The sequence below is a fragment of the Salvelinus alpinus genome, chromosome 34, assembly GCF_045679555.1.
Source record: "Salvelinus alpinus chromosome 34, SLU_Salpinus.1, whole genome shotgun sequence".
Taxonomy (NCBI): domain Eukaryota; kingdom Metazoa; phylum Chordata; class Actinopteri; order Salmoniformes; family Salmonidae; genus Salvelinus; species Salvelinus alpinus.
The window spans coordinates 17817525-17841221 of record NC_092119.1 but is presented as its reverse complement, the minus strand read 5'-3'; the positions used below and the strand labels follow the sequence as shown (position 1 = coordinate 17841221).

Below are 23697 nucleotides of genomic sequence, written 5' to 3'. Positions count from 1 at the left end.
TACTCATGTGAAATGAACAAACTATTCAATTCAAAACTACTCGAGCTAACTGTAGTTCATGCATTGTATACGCACAATCAATATCATATAGATTTCCTCTGCGTGCTTTAGAAATACCTTTCCTAATGGAGGAATGGCTGGATGTGTTTTCTTGAATGAATGACGTCCCACTGGGATCACACTGGTTGAGTCAACGTTGTTTCAACTTCATTTCAATTCAATTACATTGAATCAACGTGGAATATACAGTGCCTTCAGAAAGTTTTCATACCCCTTGACTTTTTTGTGTTACAGGTAGGATTCAGGGCACCTATACCAATAGGTGCCTTTATTTGTGAGGCATTGGAAAACCTCCCTGGTCTTTGTGGTTGAATCTGTGTTTGAAATTCCCTGCTCGACTAGGGAACGTTACAGATAATTGTATGTGTGGAGTACAGAGATGAGGTAGTCATTATAAATCATGTTAAACACTAATATTGAACACAGAGTGAGGTCATGCAACTTATTATGTTTTTCAGCACGTTTTTACTCCTGAACATATTTAGGTTTGCCATAACAAAGGGGTTGAATAATTATTGACTCAAGACAGATCAGCTTTTCTTTTTTAAATTAATTTGTAAAAAGTTCTAAAAACATAATTCCACTTTAATCTATTTTAAATTATGGCTGTAACACAACAAAATGTGGAAAAAGTCAAGGGGTGTGAATACTTTCTGAAGGCACTGTAGTTGAATTGACGTCTGTGCCCAGTGGGTTTAGTCTTTCAGAGACACATCCAGCAATTCTTCATGACTGATTTACAGAAAAAGATAGATGAATGAAAGAGAATAATGAAAGAGAGAGAATAATGAAAGTGTCACGTTCCTGACCTTATTTTTCCTTTGTTTAACTTTGTTTAGTTGGTCAGGACGTGAGCTGGGTGGGTAGTCTATGTTTTGTGTTTCTATGTTGGGGTTAATGTGTTGCCTGATATGGTTCTCAATTAGAGGCAGGTGTTTGACGTTTCCTCTGATTGAGAACCATATTAAGGTAGGGTGTTCTCACTGTTTGTTTGTGGGTGGTTGTCTCCTGTGTCTGTATGTTCGTACCACACGGGACTGTATCGTTTGTTTGTAGTCTATACCTGTTCGTGCGTTCTTCGTTATATGTAAGTTCTCAAGTCCAGGTCTGTCTACATCGTTTATTTGTTTTGTATTTCTCTAGTGTTATTCGTGTTTCGTCGTTTTCATTTAATAAATTATGTCTACCTTCAACGCTGCGCTTTGGTCCAATCCCTACTCCTCCTCTTCAGACGAAGAGGAGAAGAACGACCGTTACAGAAAGAGAGAGAATAATGAAAGAGAGATGAATAAAAGCGAGAGAATAATGAAAGAGAGAATAATTAAAGAGAGATGAATGAAAGAGAATAATGAAAGAGAGAGAATAATGAAAGAGAGATGAATGAAAGAGAGAGAGAATAATGAGAGATGAATGAAAGAGAGAGAATAATGAAAGAGAGATGAATGAAAGAGAGAGATGAATGAAAGAGAGAGAATAATGAAAGAGAGAGAATAATGAAAGAGAGAGAATAATGAAAGAGAGAGAATGGAAGAGAAGAAGTAGAAGTCAACCCTGTAAATCTTCACACCACTCCTAATGTACACAGGCCATGCATGATGTCACCGGTTGCCACATCACTCTCTCTCTACGGTGGGTGTGTGTGTGTGTCAGCATAATTTTTCATGTCTACCTCACATCAAATTCAGATAGAACTAGGTCTGCTACATATGTAGGATCTTAATTTGTCCAGTTTCTCACAGCATGAAAACATTTCTGTAGCAATAGGACATGTGAATTATTATGTGGATTATAATTAATGAATATTTCTGTAGGGATTGATAAAAAATGTTTGTCAGGAACAACAGGGTGATCAAATTAAGATCCTAGATCTGTATCTTATCCCATGTCCCCAAGACACAGACTCTCTGTTTCAGGGAGGACACTTTACTCCTCGAGGGGGAGACTGGATACGTGTACAGAGTTATTATTATTAACAGTATCTAGTTATTCTTTGGAGAAAGAGGACAGACTTAACCCTAACCCCTATAAGCATTAGACATACGCAAGTTAGGCTAATGTTGGTCCAGCCCATGATGCTAACCGCTCACATTACCGTGCAGTTTAGAGCATTTATATATCATTTCTGATAGGAACAGGTCGTTTTCCTTCTCTGTTCAAATCAAATCAAGTTTATTTTATATAGCCCTTCGTACATCAGCTAATATCTCGAAGTGCTGTACAGAAACCCAGCCTAAAACCCCAAACAGCAAGCAATGCAGGTGTAGAAGCACGGTGGCTAGGAAAAACTCCCTAGAAAGGCCAAAACCTAGGAAGAAACCTAGAGAGGAACCAGGCTATGAGGGGTGGCCAGTCCTCTTCTGGACTGTGCCGGGTGGAGATTATAACAGAACATGGCCAAGATGTTCAAAATGTTCATAAGTGACAAGCATGGTCAAATAATAATCAGGAATAAATGTCAGTTGGCTTTTCATAGCCGATCATTAAGAGTTGAAAACAGCAGGTCTGGGACAGGTAGGGGTTCCATAACCGCAGGCAGCAAGGCCAGGTGGACTGGGGACAGCAAGGAGTCATCATACCCGGTAGTCCTGACGTATGGTCCTAGGGCTCAGGTCCTCCGAGAGAGAGAAAGAAAGAGAGAAGGAGAGAATTAGAGAGAGCCAAGATTTTCAAAATGTTCATAAATGACAAGCATGGTCAAATAATAATCAGGAATAAATGTCAGTTGGCTTTTCATAGCTGATCATTAAGAGTTGAAAGCAGCAGGTCTGGGACAGGTAGGGGTTCCATAACCGCAGGCAGAACAGTTGAAACTGGAACAGCAGCAAGGCCAGGTGGACTGGGGACAGCAAGGAGTCATCATACCCGGTAGTCCTGACGTATGGTCCTAGGGCTCAGGTTCTCCGAGAGAGAGAAAGAAAGAGAGAAGGAGAGAATTAGAGAGAGCATACTTAAATTCACACAGGACACTGGATAAGAAAGGAGAAGTACTCCAGATATAACCAACTGACCCTAGCCCCCCGACACATAAACTACTGCAGCATAAATACTGGAGGCTGAGACAGGAGGGGTCAGGAGACACTGTGGCCCCATCCGATGATACCCCCGGACAGGGCCAAACAGGAAGGATATAACCCCACCCACTTTGCCAAAGCACAGCCCCCGCACCACTAGAGGGATATCTTCAACCACCAACTTACAATCCTGAGACAAGGCCGAGTATAGCCCACAAAGATCTCCACCACAGCACAAACCAAGGGGGGGCGCCAACCCAGACAGGAAGATCACGTCAGTAACTCAACCCACTCAAGTGACGCCACCCCTCCTAGGGACGGCATGAAAGAGCACCAGTAAACCAGTGACTCAGCCCCTGTAATAGGGTTAGAGGCAGAGAATCCCAGTGGAGAGAGGGGAACCGGCCAGGCAGAGACAGCAAGGGCGGTTCGTTGCTCCAGAGCCTTTCCGTTCACCTTCACACTCCTGGGCCAGACTACACTCAATCATATGACCTACTGAAGAGATAAGTCTTCAGTAAAGACTTAAAGGTTGAGACCGAGTCTGCGTCTCTCACATGGGTAGGCAGACCGTGCCATAAAAATGGAGATCTATAGGAGAAAGCCCTGCCTCCAGCTGTTTGCTTAGAAATTCTAGGGACAATTAGGAGGCCTGCATCTTGTGACCGTAGTGTACGTGTAGGTATGTACGGCAGGACCAACTCTGTTGTTCTGTCTTCCTCTCCCTCTCCCTTCCTCTCATTCTCCATCTCCCTTCCTCTCATTCTCCCTCTCCCTCTCCCTTCCTCTTATTCTCCCTCTCCCTCTCCCTTCCTCTCATTCTCCCTCTCCCTTCCTCTCATTCTCCATCTCCCTTCCTCTCATTCTCCCTCTCCCTTCCTCTCATTCTCCATCTCCCTTCCTCTCATTCTCCCTCTCCCTTCCTCTCATTCTCCCTCTCCCTTCCTCTCATTCTCCCTCTCCCTTCCTCTCATTCTCCCTCTCCCTTCCTCTCATTCTCCCTCTCCCTTCCTCTCATTCTCCCTCTCCCTTCCTCTCTTTCACCCTTTCTCTCTTTCTCTGTTTCTCTCAGTCTGGGTTAAATTTTCATCGGAGGATGTCTGTAGTATTTTCCCTTGTCTCTGCCCAGTTATGAAACCAACGTCTACTGTCCTCCATTCTGGGATTAGTGGAGTGATTATCCTTGTCTTGGAAATTACATTTATCACAGTGGAAGTCAACATGTGGTAAATGCCTTTTTTCCTGATTTCATAATGTCTAATTTGAAGATTTTGAGAAACTTTCATAATTTTAAGCAGTTTTCACTGTTATTTAGATATAAACTGAAGCCACAGAAGCCACAGAAACAAAACAGACTTTTCTAGTGGCTTCAATGTAATTGGCCTTGTAATATTTCATGTGTAAGATCATTGAGTCCGTGTTGGTAACGATGCCTTGTTCTTTCAGTGACGTTAGCTCTAGGCAGCAGGGCTGTGGTGTGACACAGACACACACACACACACACACACACACACACACACGCACACACACACGCACACGCACACGCACACGCACACGCACACACAGTGAATCAATATGGATGGCAGCAGAGGAAGCCACTCAAACTTAAAAGTAGCCAGGCCCTGGAGTCAAACAGTGAGGCTTGTTTCTAGGAGACACCGTCATCAATATCTTGGTATGCCGTCTATCTCCTCTCCACATTGTTTCCCTAACGATCGCTCTCAGCCCAGCCGTCGTCTTTATTCACTGTTTATTCCACTGTTTATTCCACTGTTTATTCCACTGTTTATTCCACGGTTTATTCCACGGTTTATTCCACTGTTTATTCACTGTTTATTCCACTGTTTATTCACTGTTTATTCCACTGTTTATTCACTGTTTATTCCACTGTTTATTCACTGTTTATTCACTGTTTATTCACTGTTTATTCCACTATTTATTCCACTGTTTATTCCACTGTTTATTCACTGTTTATTCCACTGTTTATTCACTGTTTATTCACTGTTTATTCCACTGTTTATTCACTGTTTATTCCACTGTTTATTCCACTGTTTATTCCACTGTTTATTCCACTGTTTATTCACTGTTTATTCACTGTTTATTCCACTGTTTATTCACTGTTTATTCCACCGTTTATTCCACTGTTTATTCACTGTTTATTCACTGTTTATTCACTGTTTATTCCACTGTTTATTCCACTGTTTATTCCACTATTTATTCCACTGTTTATTCCACTGTTTATTCACTGTTTATTCCACTGTTTATTCACTGTTTATTCACTGTTTATTCACTGTTTATTCCACTGTTTATTCACTGTTTATTCCACCGTTTATTCCACTGTTTATTCACTGTTTATTCCACTGTTTATTCACTGTTTATTCCACTGTTTATTCACTGTTTATTCCACTGTTTATTCCACTGTTTATTCACTGTTTATTCCACTGTTTATTCACTGTTTATTCCACTGTTTATTCACTGTTTATTCCACTGTTTATTCCACTGTTTATTCACTGTTTATTCCACTGTTTATTCACTGTTTATTCACTGTTTATTCCACTGTTTATTCCACTGTTTATTCTAGTCTTGTGTGAGGCTAGCCAACAGACCTATTTGTTCAACTGTCTTTCAACTTTGAATGGTGCGACAGGGAGAAGGAAGAAGGCCTTACTTTACTCCACACTAATTCACTCCACATAAACACCCATAGGTGTTTATGTTACAAGGTATTTGGCAACTCACAACTGGTTATTGTATCCCTGTTAACACCTATGGGTACAGAAAAGTAGACCTAGATTATAGACCCTGGAACTATGTAATTTAGTAGTAATTACACCTCCAAACCTGACCTTATAAACAAGCCACCAGTCACTTAGTCATTGTGTGAGACATGCACACGGTTTCTCCCCGACTCCGAGTGTGTCTCACATGTCTGCTCCGTCCAGGGGGGTTTAAAACCATGGTGCTGAAAAATGTGTAGAGGGATTGACCCTAACAAAAAGCTGCTTATAGCACTGCTGTAGATTAGGCTCTGCTATACCTGGTCTGTGAAGAATTCTCTCTCTCTCTCTCTCTCTCTCTCTCTCTCTCTCTGTACACATACTCTACCTGCACTAAAGACAAAAGACCAGGGCTGACTATAAACTATTGGACATATTGTGTTTGCTTTAGCTAGCTGTGTTTATGATGCTGCTAGGGCGGAGTTAGTACACAACGTTTTTGGTGTAGCTTACATAACGTAAGAAACGTAACAAACAGTGTTACGCACGCCTCTGAGAAGAGGGAACGCAACTCCCTGCTGCAACTCAACTCCCTGTGAAGTGTAAGAGGTATGGACTGTAGGTGTGAGTAAGGACGACAAAGGCAGATTTTACCGTTACTAGGATTTATTTCCTTACGGTAATATGGGGAAAAGGGGCTGGACGGAACCAAAGCAAAGAAAGTAAATATCAAAACTTCCCCCTTTCCTATCTAACCTGCCTACCCACTTCTCTTACCTAACTTAGCACCACCTGGTGCCCTAACCAAAATACAGGGGGTGGTCCGCCCAGGTCTTACCTAGTGTGCCTAGACAGTGAATATACTACAGGTATATGTATGCCCGCGGGCCTCTTGCCTAAACACTCCCAAAGTGCCTTCTCCTTCCCCCCTGGGAACAAATGAAACAGAACAATTACTAACAATTTCACAAACACTCACAGGACATAGCAAAACTGCTACCAACAACAACAGTACATACCACACTTTCTGATACACAACCAACACTATATCACAATCTAATTTCTCTCTCTCAATCTCCCTCTAATCTCTAATTTCTCTCTTTTCTCCTCTCTCCAAAAAAGATCTCCTTACCTGAACAGAACACTGGCTTTTATATTCCTCAGGTGGCAAAGGTAATTAGTGTCAGCTGCTTCTTGACGAGGGGGCGTGGTCAGCTCTCCAATTATCAATTAGCCATGGCAAACTCAGGAAGCTATCTCCTGAAACACACACTCAAATACATACCACAACACAGAAAACTGGGGAACGTAACAAACAGTTACATATTTTATCACACTTTTATTCATCTGGGATGTTGTCGCTGTGGAAAAGTACCAGCATGGTTTTAGCTACAGTTTACACACTCAATAATACTTTAATTCTCAATGATTGAACTGGTTATAAATACAAATATGTAGCACATCTGTGGAGTGGGACACTTTGTGCTAATGTAGGCTACATTTCAGCCGTCGTAGTAATAGAAAGCTAGCCTGGTCGCAGATCTGTTTGTGCTGTCTTGTCAACTCTGGTCATTGTCGTATGAGTTGGCAGGACAGCACTCATTGATCTGGGACCAGGCTAGTAGAGATGTGTAAATGTACAGTAGATTTATAGTGGTGAAACAGCATATGCCCCTGTGTCATGCCCTGACCGTAGAGAGCTTTTTATGTCTCTATTTTGGAGTCCTAAACGCTTCTACCAGTGGTTCATTGGCCATTCCTATGGGTGAAATGAATGGGGATATTCGCCAAAAATAAGGTTAACACAGGCTTAGGAGATCTACGTTTTGTTCTGAGATAATGTTAGTCAGTTAACATGACCTTTATGAATTATGAAGCCTTTATGTGTTTCTTATGATTACATACATGCTTCACATTTCACAACAAGTGACGTTAACTGATGAAGATGAAATACAGATCTCCCAAGCCTGTGTTTACCACAGACCTTATTTTCGGCATTTATCAAACAAAATCCTACAAAAACCCATTTCCACACCAGAAGCGATCAGGACTTAAAGGTTGAAACATCAAAACAAACTCTGAACCAATTATATTAATTTGTGGACAGGTCGAAACACAAACATTCATGGAGATTTAGATAGCTAGCTTGCTGTTTCTAGATCATTTATCCTGACATATAAACACTGGGTTGTTATTTTACCTGAAATGCAAAAGGTCCTTTTTTTTCTGGATCTTTGTAGAATTTTGACCCATTTTGAGTCAACACAAAATCGTGTGTGTTTGTGTTGGATTTTGACTAGCTAAATGAGGAAAGAGATGAACTAAAGTGCCTGTAGGACTCGAGCTATCAGGTGATGTACTTTGTGGTCAAGGGCAATGTACGTACTGGGAAGCAAACATCCTGTAGCAGGAGATGTGGCTGGGATTTGCATGTTCCCTGAAACGGCGTCATGAGTTTACATCTAGATACACAAACACAGGAGCATCAGATGTAGGTACATAAACACACACAGGAGCAGTTGTCTCTCATGGAAATGTAGTGAAATAGCAGAGTAACACAGTTTGGTGTGAGTTCAGTGGTGCATTATGAAAAACAGGGAGGGAGGTTCTGAAAGATCAGGTGTCAGGTGTCAGGTTGCCTCCTCCCACACGGCGTTGGTGTGTGTCTGTGTGTGTTTGTGTGTGTGTATCTTTGAGGGAAGAGCGTATGAGAGGAGAGGAGAGCAGGGTCATAGCTGTGTGTGTGTGTATCTTTGAGGGAAGAGCGTATGAGAGGAGAGGAGAGCAGGGTCATAGCTGTGTGTGTGTGTGTGTGTGTGTGTGTGTGTGTGTGTGTGTGTGTGTGTGTGTGTGTGTGTGTGTGTGTGTGTGTGTGTGTGTGTGTGTGTGTGTGTGTGTGTGTGTGTGTGTGTGTGTGTGTGTGTGTGTGTGTGTCTTTGAGGGAAGAGGAGAGCAGGGTCATAGCTGTGTGTGTGTGTGTGTGTGTGTGTGTGTGTGTGTGTGTGTGTGTGTGTGTGTGTGTGTGTGTGTGTGTGTGTGTGTGTGTGTGTGTGTGTGTGTGTGTGTGTGTGTGTGTGTGTGTGTGCGTGCGTGCGTGCGTGCGTGCGTGCGTGCGTGCGTGCGTGCGTGCGTGCGTGCGCTAACTCTGTGCTGTGCTGTGCCTCATTAGGGGAGAGTGAGGTAAATTTACCCATTTTTTACATTCAGCATCACTCAAGGGAAATATAGTATCTACATATACGTATTTCAGGATGATGTGTATCCCTGGAAATAGTCCGAATTCATGTAAACATTAAAGTTGAGAAAAAATAGCTGGTCTCTTGGCACAACTTAGCCCAGGTATAAGGTAAGTTGAGCCGCGGTACAGGGTAAGTTAAACTGCTTACACATTTCTGTACTGAATGAAATATTACCACTATGTATCATTTTTAAACCCATGTCTATCTTTATTTTCCAAACACAATTCAACAAATTGGCTTTTTTAGTCTTTTAATCATGTTAAGCATCTTTTAACACAGTGTCACGCCCTGACCATAGAGAGCCTTTTTATTCTCTATTTTGGTTAGGTCGGGGTGTGACTAGGGTGGGTAATCTAGGTTGTTTTATTTCTATGTTGGCCTGGTATGGTTCCCAATCAGAGGCAGCTGTTTATCGTTGTCTCTGATTGGGGATCATATTTAGGCAGCCATTTCCCCACTGTGTTTTGTGGGATCTTGTTTATGTGTAGTTGCCTGTGAGCACGCCATAGCTTCACATATCGTTTGCTTTTTATTGTTTTCGTGCGTTTCACGTCAATAAATATGTGGAACTCATATCACGCTGTGCTTTGGTCCGAATGTTCTTACGACGATCGTGACACTCAGGCTTAACACCTAACAAACACTTTGTACTTTCATTTATTTTTAACATAGGCTAGGACCTGTTGTTACCTCATATCCCAGCGATAATGCCTTGTATTACACCTGGGAAGAAAACGCTTAAATTTGCTCAACTTGCCATTAGCTCAACCATTGGTTTAACTGACCTCATGGCCATTGGCTCAACTTACCCCAAGGCAAACATTTGTACTATATTAGCCCACACAGCTACAATGATGCATTTTCATGCTAGGTTTAGGACCTCATATTGAAGCTTATAGCATCATGAAACCCCTAATACCATAAATTAAATCAGTTTTTTGGGCCTAACTTGCTTACCACTCTTCCATAATGGTTTCTTCCTTCACAAACTCCATGAAATGATGACCTCTTCCAAAATATTTTGTGAAATTATTCATTTTATGTATGGTTTCCCAGAAACAAGGGTGGCTCAACTTACCCCTTTGGCTCAAACACAGATTTGAGTGACTCGTCTCTCCCTCTCCTTCCCTCTAACTCTCTTTCTCCATCTTTCTTTCTCTCGCTCTCTCTTTCCCTCTACCTCTCCTCCTCCTCCATGGTTCTCAGTCCTGTAGAAGAGTGTAGAGGGGGAGTGTTTGCTGACACTGGCTTCCACAAGGGGTGTGTAGTGTAAGCAGACACTCCATCACTTTAACCACCTCCATCCACAGATTGTAAGTTTGATGGGGTGTGTATTAACCAAACAATGTGTGAATACTCCCCCACATTAAATGATGTAGCTTCTCTCATTCCTCCCTACATCTGTCCCTCACTCCCTCTTCTATTCTTCATCATACCTAAAATCCTCTCTCCATCTCTCTCTCTACACCTCCTCCACCCTCCCACACACTCTCATCCCAATTCCCCCACTTCTGTGTATAGCTGTATACTATGAATAATGAGCTGGTGGGTCTGTGTATAACTGTATATTAAGAATGATGAGCTGGTGGGTCTGTGTATAGCTGTATACTATGAATGATGAGCTGGTGGGACTGAGTAGTGCTTCTACACCTGCAATGCTTGCTGTTTGGGGTTTTAGGCTGGGTTTCTGTACAGCACTTTGAGATATCAGCTGATGTAAGAAGGGCTATATAAATACATTTGATTTGATTTGATATAGCTGTATATAAAATAAAACAACAATACACGCATTATCCAGAAAATGTACGAAATTAAGAAATATCAGAATGAGCGATGTCAGAGACCGGAATATAAATCTATGTATTTACAGTATATAGTGTCACTGTCCCCACCAGTGACACCTGATTCAGACAGCACCTCTATACCTCTATCCCCAACAGCCTCTACCTTGTCTGTGTCTGGGACAGAGCAGAGTTGCACCACCCATCCATAAGAGTTAGCAGGAAGTGGACAGCTGCTGACGGACTGTAATTCTAGGATGCCCTCCTCTCCAGTGGTCAGCATTGTCTGTGTCCAGAGACAGGCTGTGTCCTCCAGAATAAGTCATTCATTTGATTTAGTAGGCCATGGTGCTTAACACTGTTAGCCTACCATTTATTATGTTGTTCTGTAATGCAGTTTATCTAACTAACTGTGTGTGTCTGTGTATTTGTGTGTCTGTGTATTTGTGTGTGTCAATGGCCATGTGTGTCTGTCTATATATGTGTGTGTGTGTGTTTGACCTTAAAAGCCCTGCAGGGTTCACATTTTATCTCTGTGTTATGGCTTTCAGTCCAGATCAGGTCCCACCTCTCTGTAACGAGCCCTCAGGGAGTGTGTGTGTGTGTGTGTGTGTGTGTGTGTGTGTGTGTGTGTGTGTGTGTGTGTGTGTGTGTGTGTGTGTGTGTGTGTGTGTGTGTGTGTGTGTGTGTGTGTGTGTGTGTGTGTGTGTGTGTGTGTGTGTGTGTGTGTGTGTGTGTGTAAGAGCCAGTAGAAGAGCTATGGGTATATATCTGTGGCTTGTGTTTTATTATTTTATCGAAATTTTATTGGAAAAAAATGTATATACTTTTAACAAGTAACATGAGCATGTTTCAGTGTTTCTTGCCTCGAAGCGAGCATAGAAGTTATTTAGCTCATCTGATAGGCTCGTGCCACTGGGCAGCTCTCCGCTGTGCTTCCCTTTGTAGTCTGTAATAGTTTGCAAGCCCTGCCACATCCGACAAGCGTCGTAACCGGTGTAGTACGATTCGATCTTAGTCTACATATATCTACATATATTTCAGGATGATGTGTATCGCTGGAAATAATCAGAATTCATGTAAAAATTTTGTTTTGAAAAAAATTGCTTGTCCAAATAAAGTGGTCTCTTGGCACAACTTAGCCCAGATATAAGGTAAGTTGAGACTCAGGACAGGGTAAGTTAAACCTCTTACACATTTCTGTACTGAATGAAATATTACCACTACCTATCATTTTTTTAAAACATGTCGATCTTTATTTTCCAAACACAATTCAACAAATCTCCTTTTTCTTCCCAATTTTGTGGTATCCAATTAATAATTACAGTCTTGTCCCATCGCTGCAACTCCTTTACGGACTCGGGAGAGGTGAAGGTCGAGAGCCAAGCATCCTCTGAAACACGATCATGCCAAGCCGCACTGCGTCTTGACACGCTGTTCGCTTAACCCGGAAGCCAGCCACACCAATGTGTTGGAGGAAACGCCGAAGTCAGCGTGCATGCGCCCAGCCAGCCACAAGGAGTCGCTAGAACACGATGGGACAAGGACATCCCAGCCGGCCAAACCCTCCCCTATCCCAGACGACACTGGGCCAGCGGGAGACCCATGGGATCGAACCCGGGTCTGTAGTGACACCTCAAGCACTGTGATGCAGTGCCTTAGACCGCTGCGCCACTCGGGAGGCCCCAAGTAGGGCTTGTGTAGTTCCAGTGTAGTGCCAGTGTAGGGCTAGTGTAGAGCTTGTGTAGTGCCAGTGTAGGGCTTGTGTAGGGCTTGTGTGGTGCTTGTGTAGTGCCAGTGTAGGGTTTGTGTAGTGCTTGTGTAGTGCCAGTGTAGGGCTTGTGTAGTGCTAGTGTAGTGCCAGTGTAGGGCCTGTGTAGTGCCAGTGTAGGGCTAGTATAGGGCTTGTGTAGTGCCAGTGTAGAGATAGTGTAGGGCCTGTGTAGCACCGGTGTAGGGCTTCTGTAGCGCCAGTGTAGGGCCTGTGTAGTGCTTGTGTAGGGCCTGTGTAGGGCTTATGTAGTGCCAGTGTAGGGCTTGTGTAGTGCTTGTGTAGGGCTAGTGTAGTGCTAGTGTAGTGCCAGTGTAGGGCCTGTGTAGTGCCAGTGTAGGGCCTGTGTAGTGCCAGTGTAGGGCCTGTGTAGAGATAGTGTAGGGCCAGTGTAGGGCTTGTGTAGTGCCAGTGTAGTGCTTGTGTAGTGCCAGTGTAGGGCTTGTGTAGGGATAGTGTAGTGCCAGTGTAGTGCCAGTGTAGGGCCTGTGTAGTGCTTGTGTAGTGCCAGTGTAGGGCTTGTGTAGTGCCAGTGTAGGGCTTGTGTAGGGATAGTGTAGTGCCAGTGTAGTGCCAGTGTAGGGCCTGTGTAGTGCTTGTGTAGTGCCAGTGTAGGGCTTGTGTAGTGCCAGGGTAGTGCCAATAAAACATCTTAAGTTAATTTCCCCCTTATCTTTTCCCTTAAAGTTTCCTTAACTTTAAGTAATTTGCAGAAAACATTTTAAGCAAATTCAATGGTTGTCCATGAGGTAGGTCCCTTTAGTGCTCCATTCAGTGTGGATATTAATGTAAACAGTATTTGTGAAGGTGAATATATTGCTTTCCTCTGCCCTGGTTTCAAAAGGAAAACATCCACCAGCTAAACAATGGAAGGTGCACACACAATCCGTGGCTACAAAGCTAGCTGGCTGAGTTAGCTACCTACTCTGTAAGTTAGCTTGACAAAGATAGCTGGCTAGCTAGCTACCTACTCTGTAAGTTAGCTTGACAAAGCTAGCTGGCTAGCTAGCTACCTACTCTGTAAGTTAGCTTGACAAAGCTATAGTGTAGGGCCTGTGTAGCTAGCTAGCTACCTACTCTGTAAGTTAGCTTGACATGCTAGAAAGTAATAAAAAACTGTTGAGAAGAAAGTAACTAAAAGAAACATGTTTTATTATGTTCTGAATCATTTGGTTTCTTCTGTCTTGAATGTAGAAGTTATATTTTGTGATCTCTTGAGATCTTTGATGAGATGTTAATTCAGTGAATCAGGTCATCTCCATGGTAACCAGAGAGTCTTTTGAAAATATTATTTGTTTGTTTTTTTATATACTTTTTACCCCTTTTTCTCCCCAATTTCGTAATATCCAATTGGTAGTTACAGCCTTGTCCCATCGCTGCAACTCCTGTATGGACTCGAGAGGCAAAAGTCGAGATCCAAGGTCGAGAGCCATCCGAAACACGACCCTGCCAAGCCGCACTCCTTGTTGACACACTGCTCGCTTAACCTAGATGCCTTCAAACTACCGTGAAACCAAAGATTTTTATAACTAAACCAAGATAGACCACAGCCTGTCGTTTCCAATAGGAACAAATGAGTCAAAGTGGGCAGAACAAGCAAGGAAGTGGGCAGAGCCAAGCACGAGCTCGCAAGATCCTATTGGCGCGATCTAGAGAACGCCTTCTCTGTGAAGTGCACGGGTGCAATAACTCAATTCACCTTTGCACTCCTTCTAAACAACGCCATTTTTAAAAACTTTTACAAAGGGTAAAGTCTACAAAACTTAGTCCACTCTGTTCATAATACACTGCTCAAAAAAATAAAGGGAACACTTAAACAACACAATGTAACTCCAAGTCAATCACACTTCTATGAAATCAAACTGTCCACTTAGGAAGCAACACTGATTGACAATAAATTTCACATGCTGTTGTGCAAATGGAATAGACAAAAGGTGGAAATTATAGGCAATTAGCAAGACACCCCCAAAAAAGGAGTGATTCTGCAGGTGGTGACCACAGACCACTTCTCAATTCCTATGCTTCCTGGCTGATGTTTTGGTCACTTTTGAATGCTGGCGGTGCTCTCACTCTAGTGGTAGCATGAGACGGAGTCTACAACCCACACAAGTGGCTCAGGTAGTGCAGTTCATCCAGGATGGCACATCAATGCGAGCTGTGGCAAAAAGGTTTGCTGTGTCTGTCAGCGTAGTCTCCAGAGCATGGAGGCGCTACCAGGAGACAGGCCAGTACATCAGGAGACGTGGAGGAGGCCGTAGGAGGGCAACAACCCAGCAGCAGGACCGCTACCTCCGCCTTTGTGCAAGGAGGTGCACTGCCAGAGCCCTGCAAAATGACCTCCAGCAGGCCACAAATGTGCATATGTCAGCATATGGTCTCACAAGGGGTCTGAGGATCTCATCTCGGTACCTAATGACAGTCAGGCTACCTCTGGCGAGCACATGGAAGGCTGTGCGGCCCCACAAAGAAATGCCACCCCACACCATGACTGACCCACCGCCAAACCGGTCATGCTGGAGGATGTTGCAGGCAGCAGAACGTTCTCCACGGCGTCTCCAGACTCTGTCACGTCTGTCACATGTGCTCATGTGCTCAGTGTATACCTGCTTTCGTCTGTGAAGAGCACAGGGCGCCAGTGGCGAATTTGCCACTCTTGGTGTTCTCTGGCAAATGCCAAACGTCCTGCACGGTGCTGGGCTGTAAGCACAACCCCCACCTGTGGACGTCGGGCCCTCATACCACCCTCATGGAGTCTGTTTCTGACCGTTTGAGCAGACACATGCACATTTGTGGCCTGCAGGAGGTCATTTTGCAGGGCTCTGGCAGTGCACCTCCTTGCACAAAGGCGGAGGTAGCGGTCCTGCTGCTGGGTTGTTGCCCTCCTACGGCCTCCTCCACGTCTCCTGATGTACTGGCCTGTCTCCTGGTAGCGCCTCCATGCTCTGGAGACTACGCTGACAGACACAGCAAACCTTTTTGCCACAGCTCGCATTGATGTGCCATCCTGGATGAACTGCACTACCTGAGCCACTTGTGTGGGTTGTAGACTCCGTCTCATGCTACCACTAGAGTGAGAGCACCGCCAGCATTCAAAAGTGACCAAAACATCAGCCAGGAAGCATAGGAATTGAGAAGTGGTCTGTGGTCACCACCTGCAGAATCACTCCTTTTTTGGGGGTGTCTTGCTAATTGCCTATAATTTCCACCTTTTGTCTATTCCATTTGCACAACAGCATGTGAAATTTATTGTCAATCAGTGTTGCTTCCTAAGTGGACAGTTTGATTTCACAGAAGTGTGATTGACTTGGAGTTACATTGTGTTGTTTAAGTGTTCCCTTTATTTTTTTGAGCAGTGTATATTATAGTTTTAGGAACAGAAAACTGTATTGAGATCAAATGCTTTATAGAAATTTCTGAATGTCGGCTAAAATCTATCTCGTTCCATCTTCTCCCACTGCCGACCAGTGGGCTTCCTCTCTATTTGGTAGTGAGTGGAAACGCCAACAGGATGCTTCACATTTATACATCCAGTGAAATATCTCTCTCGTTGTTCTATCTCTTAAATGATGCAGTTACCTAAGGAAATGTTTGAGGGGCTCTATGCAACACCTTTAAACAATTCCCTGAGGTCAGGTAAAAATATTCCTTAAGGTAAACCCTTAAGAGAAACACTTAAGATGTTTTATGCAACCGGGCCCAGGACTCAGTCATCAGAACCTTATGGCCTCAGAGTCAGGCCAGGTCAGGTTACTATAGCGACCCTTTGAACAGTGGAGCGAAACAATACGGCACTGTTTGCCTGCCCCACCGGCCACTGTGAGTGTGTCCATGTGAGTGTGTTTTCCCTTCCCCGCTAGCCTTTCTAGTCTAACTCCACCTACAAGGTACTGTACTTGAAATCATTACTGGGTCTACCTTGCGGCTGTGTGTGTGGACATAAGTCTGTGTGTGTGTATGCATTTCCAGGGCCCCTGCTCTAACTCCCCCTGACTGTAATTGAAATCATTCCTGTGTGAGTTCACCTCACTGAGCTCAGGGCCTTCTCCTTTATTGTACTGCTGTAAGGGGGGCTGCTATGAAGAGTAGGGATATACACTATCCCTATGTTAGAGGTAGATTTGGATAGGGATAAGGTGACAGGGATACTGGAGGGATAGAGGTAGATATGTACAGGGGTAAGGTGACAGGGATACTGGAGGGATAGAGGTAGATATGTACGGGGGTAAGGTGACAGGGATACTGGAGGGATAGCGGTAGATATGTACAGGGGTAAGGTGACAGGGATACTGGAGGGATAGAGGTAGATATGTACAGGGGTAAGGTGACAGGGATACTGGAGGGATAGAGGTAGATATGTACAGGGGTAAGGTGACAGGGATACTGGAGGGATAGAGGTAGATATGTACGGGGGTAAGGTGACAGGGATACTGGAGGGATAGCGGTAGATATGTACAGGGGTAAGGTGACAGGGATACTGGAGGTATAGAGGTAGATATGTACAGGGGTAAGGTGACAGGGATACTGGAGGTATAGAGGTAGATATGTACAGGGGTAAGGTGACAGGGATACTGGAGGGATAGAGGTAGATATGTACAGGGGTAAGGTGACAGGGATACTGGAGGGATAGAGGTAGATATGTACAGGGGTAAGGTGACAGGGATACTGGAGGGATAGAGGTAGATATGTACAGGGGTCAGGTGACAGGGATACTGGAGGGATAGAGGTAGATATGTACAGGGGTAAGGTGACAGGGATACTGGAGGGATAGAGGTAGATATGTACAGGGGTAAGGTGACAGGGATACTGGAGGGATAGAGGTAGATATGTACAGGGGTAAGGTGACAGGGATACTGGAGGGATAGAGGTAGATATGTACAGGGGTAAGGTGACAGGGATACTGGAGGGATAGAGGTAGATATGTACAGGGGTAAGGTGACAGGGATACTGGAGGGATAGAGGTAGATATGTACAGGGGTAAGGTGACAGGGATACTGGAGGGATAGCGGTAGATATGTACAGGGGTAAGGTGACAGGGATACTGGAGGGATAGAGGTAGATATGTACAGGGGTAAGGTGACAGGGATACTGGAGGGATAGAGGTAGATATGTACAGGGGTAAGGTGACAGGGATACTGGAGGGATAGAGGTAGATATGTACAGGGGTAAGGTGACAGGGATACTGGAGGGATAGAGGTAGATATGTACAGGGGTAAGGTGACAGGCATCAGGATGTATGATAAACAAAGTAGTAGCAGCGTCTATGATGATTGTATGTAAATGTGTGTGCATGTTGTGTGTGTGTGTGTGTGTGAGCAAATTAAGTGAGTATGTGTGTGTGTGTTGGAGTGTCAGTGTTAGTGTTAGACTTTATGCTTTTTATTTATTTTATTTAACCTTTATTTAAATAGGTAAGTCAGTTAAGAACAAATTCTTATTTATAATGACGGCCTACCAAAAGGTAACAGGCCTCCTGTGGGGACGCGGACTGGGATTAAAAATACAAATAAATAAAAAATATAGGACAAAACACAATTCACGACAAGCATATGGATGGCAGGGAGCTCGGCCTCAGTGATGTACTGGGCTGTCCACACCACCCTCTGTAGCGCCATGCTATCGAGGGTGGTGCTGTTGCCATACCAAGCAGTGATACAGCCAGTCAAGATGCTCTCAATGGTGCAGCTGTAGAAGTTTTGGGGGATTTGAGGACCCATGTCAAAGCTTTTCAAACTCCTAAGGGGGAGTGGTTACCCACTGGCCTGAGGTCTATCTGTAGGGTTTAACCCCTGGTTACCCACTGGCCTGAGGTCTATCTGTAGGGTTTAACCCCTGGTTACCCACTGGCCCGATGTCTATCTGTAGGGTTTAACACCTGGTTACCCACTGGCCTGAGGTCTATCTGTAGGGTTTAACCCCTGGTTACCCACTGGCCTGAGGTCTATCTGTAGGGTTTAACCCCTGGTTACCCACTGGCCTGAGGTCTATCTGTAGGGTTTAACCCCTGGTTACCCACTGGCCTGAGGTCTATCTGTTGGGTTTAACCCCTGGTTACCCACTGGCCTGAGGTCTATCTGTAGGGTTTAACCCCTGGTTACCCACTGGCCCGAGGTCTATCTGTAGGGTTTAACCCCTGGTTACCCACTGGCCTGAGGTCTATCTGTAGGGTTTAACCCCTGGTTACCCACTGGCCTGAGGTCTATCTGTAGGGTTTAACCCCTGGTTACCCACTGGCCCGAGGTCTATCTGTAGGGTTTAACCCCTGGTTACCCACTGACCTGAGGTCTATCTGTAGGGTTTAACCCCTGGTTACCCACTGGCCTGAGGTCTATCTGTTGGGTTTAACCCCTGGTTACCCACTGGCCTGAGTTCTATCTGTAGGGTTTATAACCCCTGGTTACCCACTGACCTGAGGTCTATCTGTAGGGTTTAACCCCTGGTTACCCACTGGCCTGAGGTCTATCTGTAGGGTTTAACCCCTGGTTACCCACTGGCCTGAGGTCTATCTGTAGGGTTTAACCCCTGGTTACCCACTGGCCTGAGTTCTATCTGTAGGGTTTAACCCCTGGTTACCCACTGGCCTGAGTTCTATCTGTAGGGTTTAACCCCTGGTTACCCACTGGCCCGAGGTCTATCTGTAGGGTTTAACCCCTGGTTACCCACTGGCCCGAGGTCTATCTGTAGGGTTTATAACCCCTTGTTACCCCCTTGTTACCCCTGCTAGCTGGCCTGTCTGCCTGCCTGAAGTTATCGGCTTTGGAGTTAGCTGCAGGGTACAGGACAGGGCAGGTCAGCTGACCAGAGCAGTTCTACTGTAGTTAGATTAGAGGGTCACAAAAGGGCAAAGAGGCTTACAGGAGTTACAGGAGCCTTTCGCCTTTCCTCTCTCTCTCTCTCTCTCCCTCCCTCTCTCTCCCTCTCCTGCTCTCTCTTCACCCTGTGGGGGATGAATCAAGTTAATCACTACTGTATCTGTCTGTCTGTGCCTCTCATTCTCACAGCTGAGACAGAGACAGTCAGCGACAAACAGCCAGTCTAATGGCCATGAATGCCTTGGCTGTGTCATTGGTTCTATGTGTAATATACTGACACCTGGTGGTGGAGTAGATACAAGTTGCCGTAAGCAACCTGGCTTCACACTGTATTCACACTCTATTCGCACTGTATTTACACTGTATTCACACTGTATGCCTTAATGCTCAAATTCGTTTGGTTTTTCAAATCCGTTTTGGAGTACTGACTGTCCAAACAGCAAGTTACAAGTGACCAGATTGTATTTGTGTGTTCAGACAGCAGTCAGTTGTTGACATGGCTACGCTAGTTGGTGTGTGTGTGCACAGTGGTGCAGGCTGATTGGTGGTGCTCGTGATGTAGCAAGCTAAGCTGACACAGTATACCTGCCATGGACGTTTCCCAGTTACTTTAAATGTTCAAAACATAGTGTAAGAACACTTTTAAAGCCTCAGAGGATAAGATGATCCAACTTTTCAAACGAGTCCTTTTTGGTTAGCCACAGCAGTCAACTAGCTAGGTAGCTGTTTAGCTTTCTGGCACATTCACATAGCTACCACATGTTTCTGTCAAATTGTGAACAGAGTAGCTAGCAAACAACAAGATATGCCAAATAACAGTCTTAAAACCACTTGAGGTCAATTAAATCAGATTTGACCGTTCAGACACAAGTCGCATGGCCAGGAATCAGATTTGTATCTGACTTCAAACCTCCTCCGAAAGTGGTTTGAAGTGTGGCGTGAAATATCAGATTACATGTGCTTTTTGGCTGTTTAGACAATGAAAGATAACAGATTCTAATAGGATATGCATTTTTCTATTTGAGTCACTTCAGACTGCCGATGTGAACAAGGCTTTACTGGCCCAACGCTCTTAACCGCTAGGCTACCTGCGGCCTTTATGGTTGACCGGGACCCATAGGGCTCTGTTCAAAAGCAATGCACTATATAGGGAATGGGATGCCATTTGGGACTCGACCCTTGTCCAGCAACAACGTAACTGGGTTTTTGTGATTTACTAGTCATAAGGTCAGAGGTTATATGGTACATGAGATGAACTCTGGCTTGTGTCACGGCCTTCACATCTTTATGTCTACCAGCTAGACCATTAGTCTCCTTGGGATTGGTTCCACTGTCTAGTCCCCATCTCTTTCTTTCTCTCTGTCTCATTCCTTCAGAGGGTGATATGGAGGAACAGGTGTGTTTCTTTGTATGGCAGAGAGATCCCCTCTTAGTTTCAGTCATCACACACACACACACTTCTACAGGGCCTCCCCTCTCATTAGGGTAACTACTGAGACGGAGGATAGAGCATGCTTATGCAGAGAGAGAGAGAGAGAGAGAGAGAGAGAGAGAGAGAGAGAGAGAGAGAGAGAGAGAGAGAGAGAGAGAGAGAGAGAGAGAGAGAGAGAGAGAGAGAGAGAGAGAGAGAGAGAGACAGAGTGAGAGAGTGAGAGAGTGAGAGAGAGAGAGAAAGAGCAAGAAAGCGCGAGTGTGAGAGAGAGAGAGAGAGAGAGAGAGAGAGAGAGAGAGAGAGAGAGAGAGAGAGAGAGAGAGAGAGAGAGAGAGAGAGAGAGAGAGTGTGTGTTAATTAAAAATGAATTGTTATATTGTAAATATCCAAAATAAGCTTTGGCAATATGTACATTGTTGCGTCATGCCAATAAAGCGAATTGAATTGAGAACAGAGAGAGAGAGATAGAACAGAGAGAGAGAGAGAACAGAGAGAGAACAGAGAGATAGATAGAGAGAGGTGTGTGTGTAGGGCCTAATAATCACTGCCATTATTGATACAGTCCATTTAAATAATGAAAACCAAGACGTTTTCGTGCCACTGAACAATTCCATTATTCCAGTGCTTTGGTTGATGTATAGGATATAGATCTCTCTAAAGGAAATAGTTGTGCAATCCGGTATTGAGTGTTGGGTATCAGCAGTTTACAGGAGAAAAAAAGACAGCAATGTTGGTCTTAGTGGAGCGCTAACACAACATAATCCCCATGGGAGAGTCAACAGTAGAACTGGTGGGGGATTAAGGTTGAGAGGACTGCTGAGCATCACACAAACAGAGGGACCCAGAGCCCAACTCAGAATACATCAAACACAACCTAATTGGTATTAACAGAGACGGGAGGGAATCTGTGGGCACACATGGTTCTTGGTCTATTGAACTCCATTGTTTCAGAACCGGAATGGACACCTGGATTTAACAGAGGCTGCGTCCCAAATGGAATCCTGTTCTATATATAGTGTACTACTTTTGACCAAAGCCCTATTAAATGTAGTGCACTTTAAAGGGGATATGGTGCCATTTGGGAGACAGACACTGTCATTGATATGAGACAGGCCTTGGATCAGTGGGACTGACTGACATACTCCTCCATTATATTTTCTCTGCCTCTTTATTCTTCCAGGTCCGTCTTCCAACTACATCAGGCAACTGGAGACCAAGGTCCGCATCCTGGAGGATGACAACAAGCAGCTTCTATCACAGGTAAAACTCTCAGCTACTATATGTTACCATGGTGAAAACTATCACCATGCTCTGTTTTTCAATTTCCACTCTTAATGTCTCCCATTCTCACTTTCTCAAACCTAAACTCTCTCTTAATGTCTCCCATTCTCACTTTTTCAAACCTAAACTCTCTAGTGGGAGAGTCAGAGAAGGCAGTAGTGACGAGAGTGTCATTTTCAAAGTATAAACAGAGAATGAGAGAGATGTAGTGGGAGCTAATAGAGAAAGCTAAATATTGCCAAGTAATCGGCTACACAGAGGAGATGGAGAGAGAGGGGAAGGGAGGGAGGGAGGGAGGGAGGGAGGGAGGGAGGGAGGGAGGGAGGGAGGGAGGGAGGGAGGGAGGGAGGGAGGGAGGGAGGGAGGGAGGGAGGGAGGGAGGGAGGGAGGGTATGGTTAAGTGAATAATTCAGCTCCACAGTGAAAGTGAACTTCAATAATGGATTGGGATAAATGATGGGAGAGCACGAGAACTCACTCATGGGATGAATGTTTCATTGCTTCTCATTGTCATTCTGTCTGGGGTCTGATTTCACATGGAATCCGTGAGGAGCAACAACAAGAACACACGCATATTTGTACTATCTCTACTCTCTACACGGAGGTCTTAGAGCACATACACACAGGTTCACACACATTTACTCACACATGAATGCACACACATACACACTAAAGTACCTACCCGAGAGAGATGGATACTACAGGGAAGAGAGTGTGCACTCAGCGTAGTAAAGAGTTTTAGTAACATTGTAATGACCAGATGGAGCATCATTATGACATCAGCTAGAGGTGAATAGAATAGGTGTGTGTCCCAAATGCCACCCTCTTGGTTACTGTGGCAAACAGTTCCCTCTTCGGACCACTGGTGAAATCCCCTCACAACGATCTCAAACTGTGTTTTTAATACACAATGAAATGAAACACAGACTAGCCCTTGCTAATCAGGTGACTGTCTGGTATGTTGTGGTGGACTCTCATTGCATATGCTTCATGGGAACCTGGTGAAAATGGAGGTTGTAGCACAGACTTTCTAAACCCAGAGGTGCAATATCACAAGACTTCCGGAAGCGTTTGCGAAACCTGACCAGGCCGGGGTTTGGGGTTTGAGAAGTCAATGAGAGAAGTGAAAAATTCTTCCTTAGTTGTTCATTTTCTTGAAATTTAAAGGCACAACGTAGATTTGAGCCAATGTCTTAAGTAGTTGAACTTGTTATTACTCCAACCTCATGAAAGTGACAAACTGACACGTTGATATCGAAGGAGTGCCTTTGATTTGATGGCCTGCACATGCGCAGTTCGGCGAGAGACGACTGTTAGAACCGTGTTTCTACGCATGAGCTTAGCTAGCCAATATCGCCATGACATCGCCTACAAGTGTGAACGAGGATTTCTATTGGAGAAGCAGTTTCTGCCTATCTTCACACTGTACTGTCTTTGGTTGTAATGTGGCTAGCTACTGGATGGCTCTGAATGCACTGTCAGTATGCAGCCAAAGTTACTAACCACTTTCGGAGGTAATTAATGCTCTCAAATCGTATCCTGATGTCGACAGCAAATGAGAGTTGTATTCATAACGTGGCTAACTTAGCTAGATAC

The 23697-nt window shown here is 44.4% G+C and overlaps 1 protein-coding gene across 3 annotated transcripts in view; it reads left to right on the top strand.

Moving 5' to 3' along the window:
* LOC139563400 (coiled-coil domain-containing protein 85C-A-like) overlaps positions 1-23697 on the top strand; it is a 93669-nt gene that overhangs the window by 40275 nt on the left and 29697 nt on the right. For all 3 annotated transcript variants that reach the window (XM_071382042.1, XM_071382040.1, XM_071382039.1), the window contains exon 2: positions 22001-22080. In XM_071382042.1, the coding sequence (XP_071238143.1) occupies positions 22001-22080 (80 nt within the window). The remainder of the gene's footprint in view (positions 1-22000; positions 22081-23697) is intronic.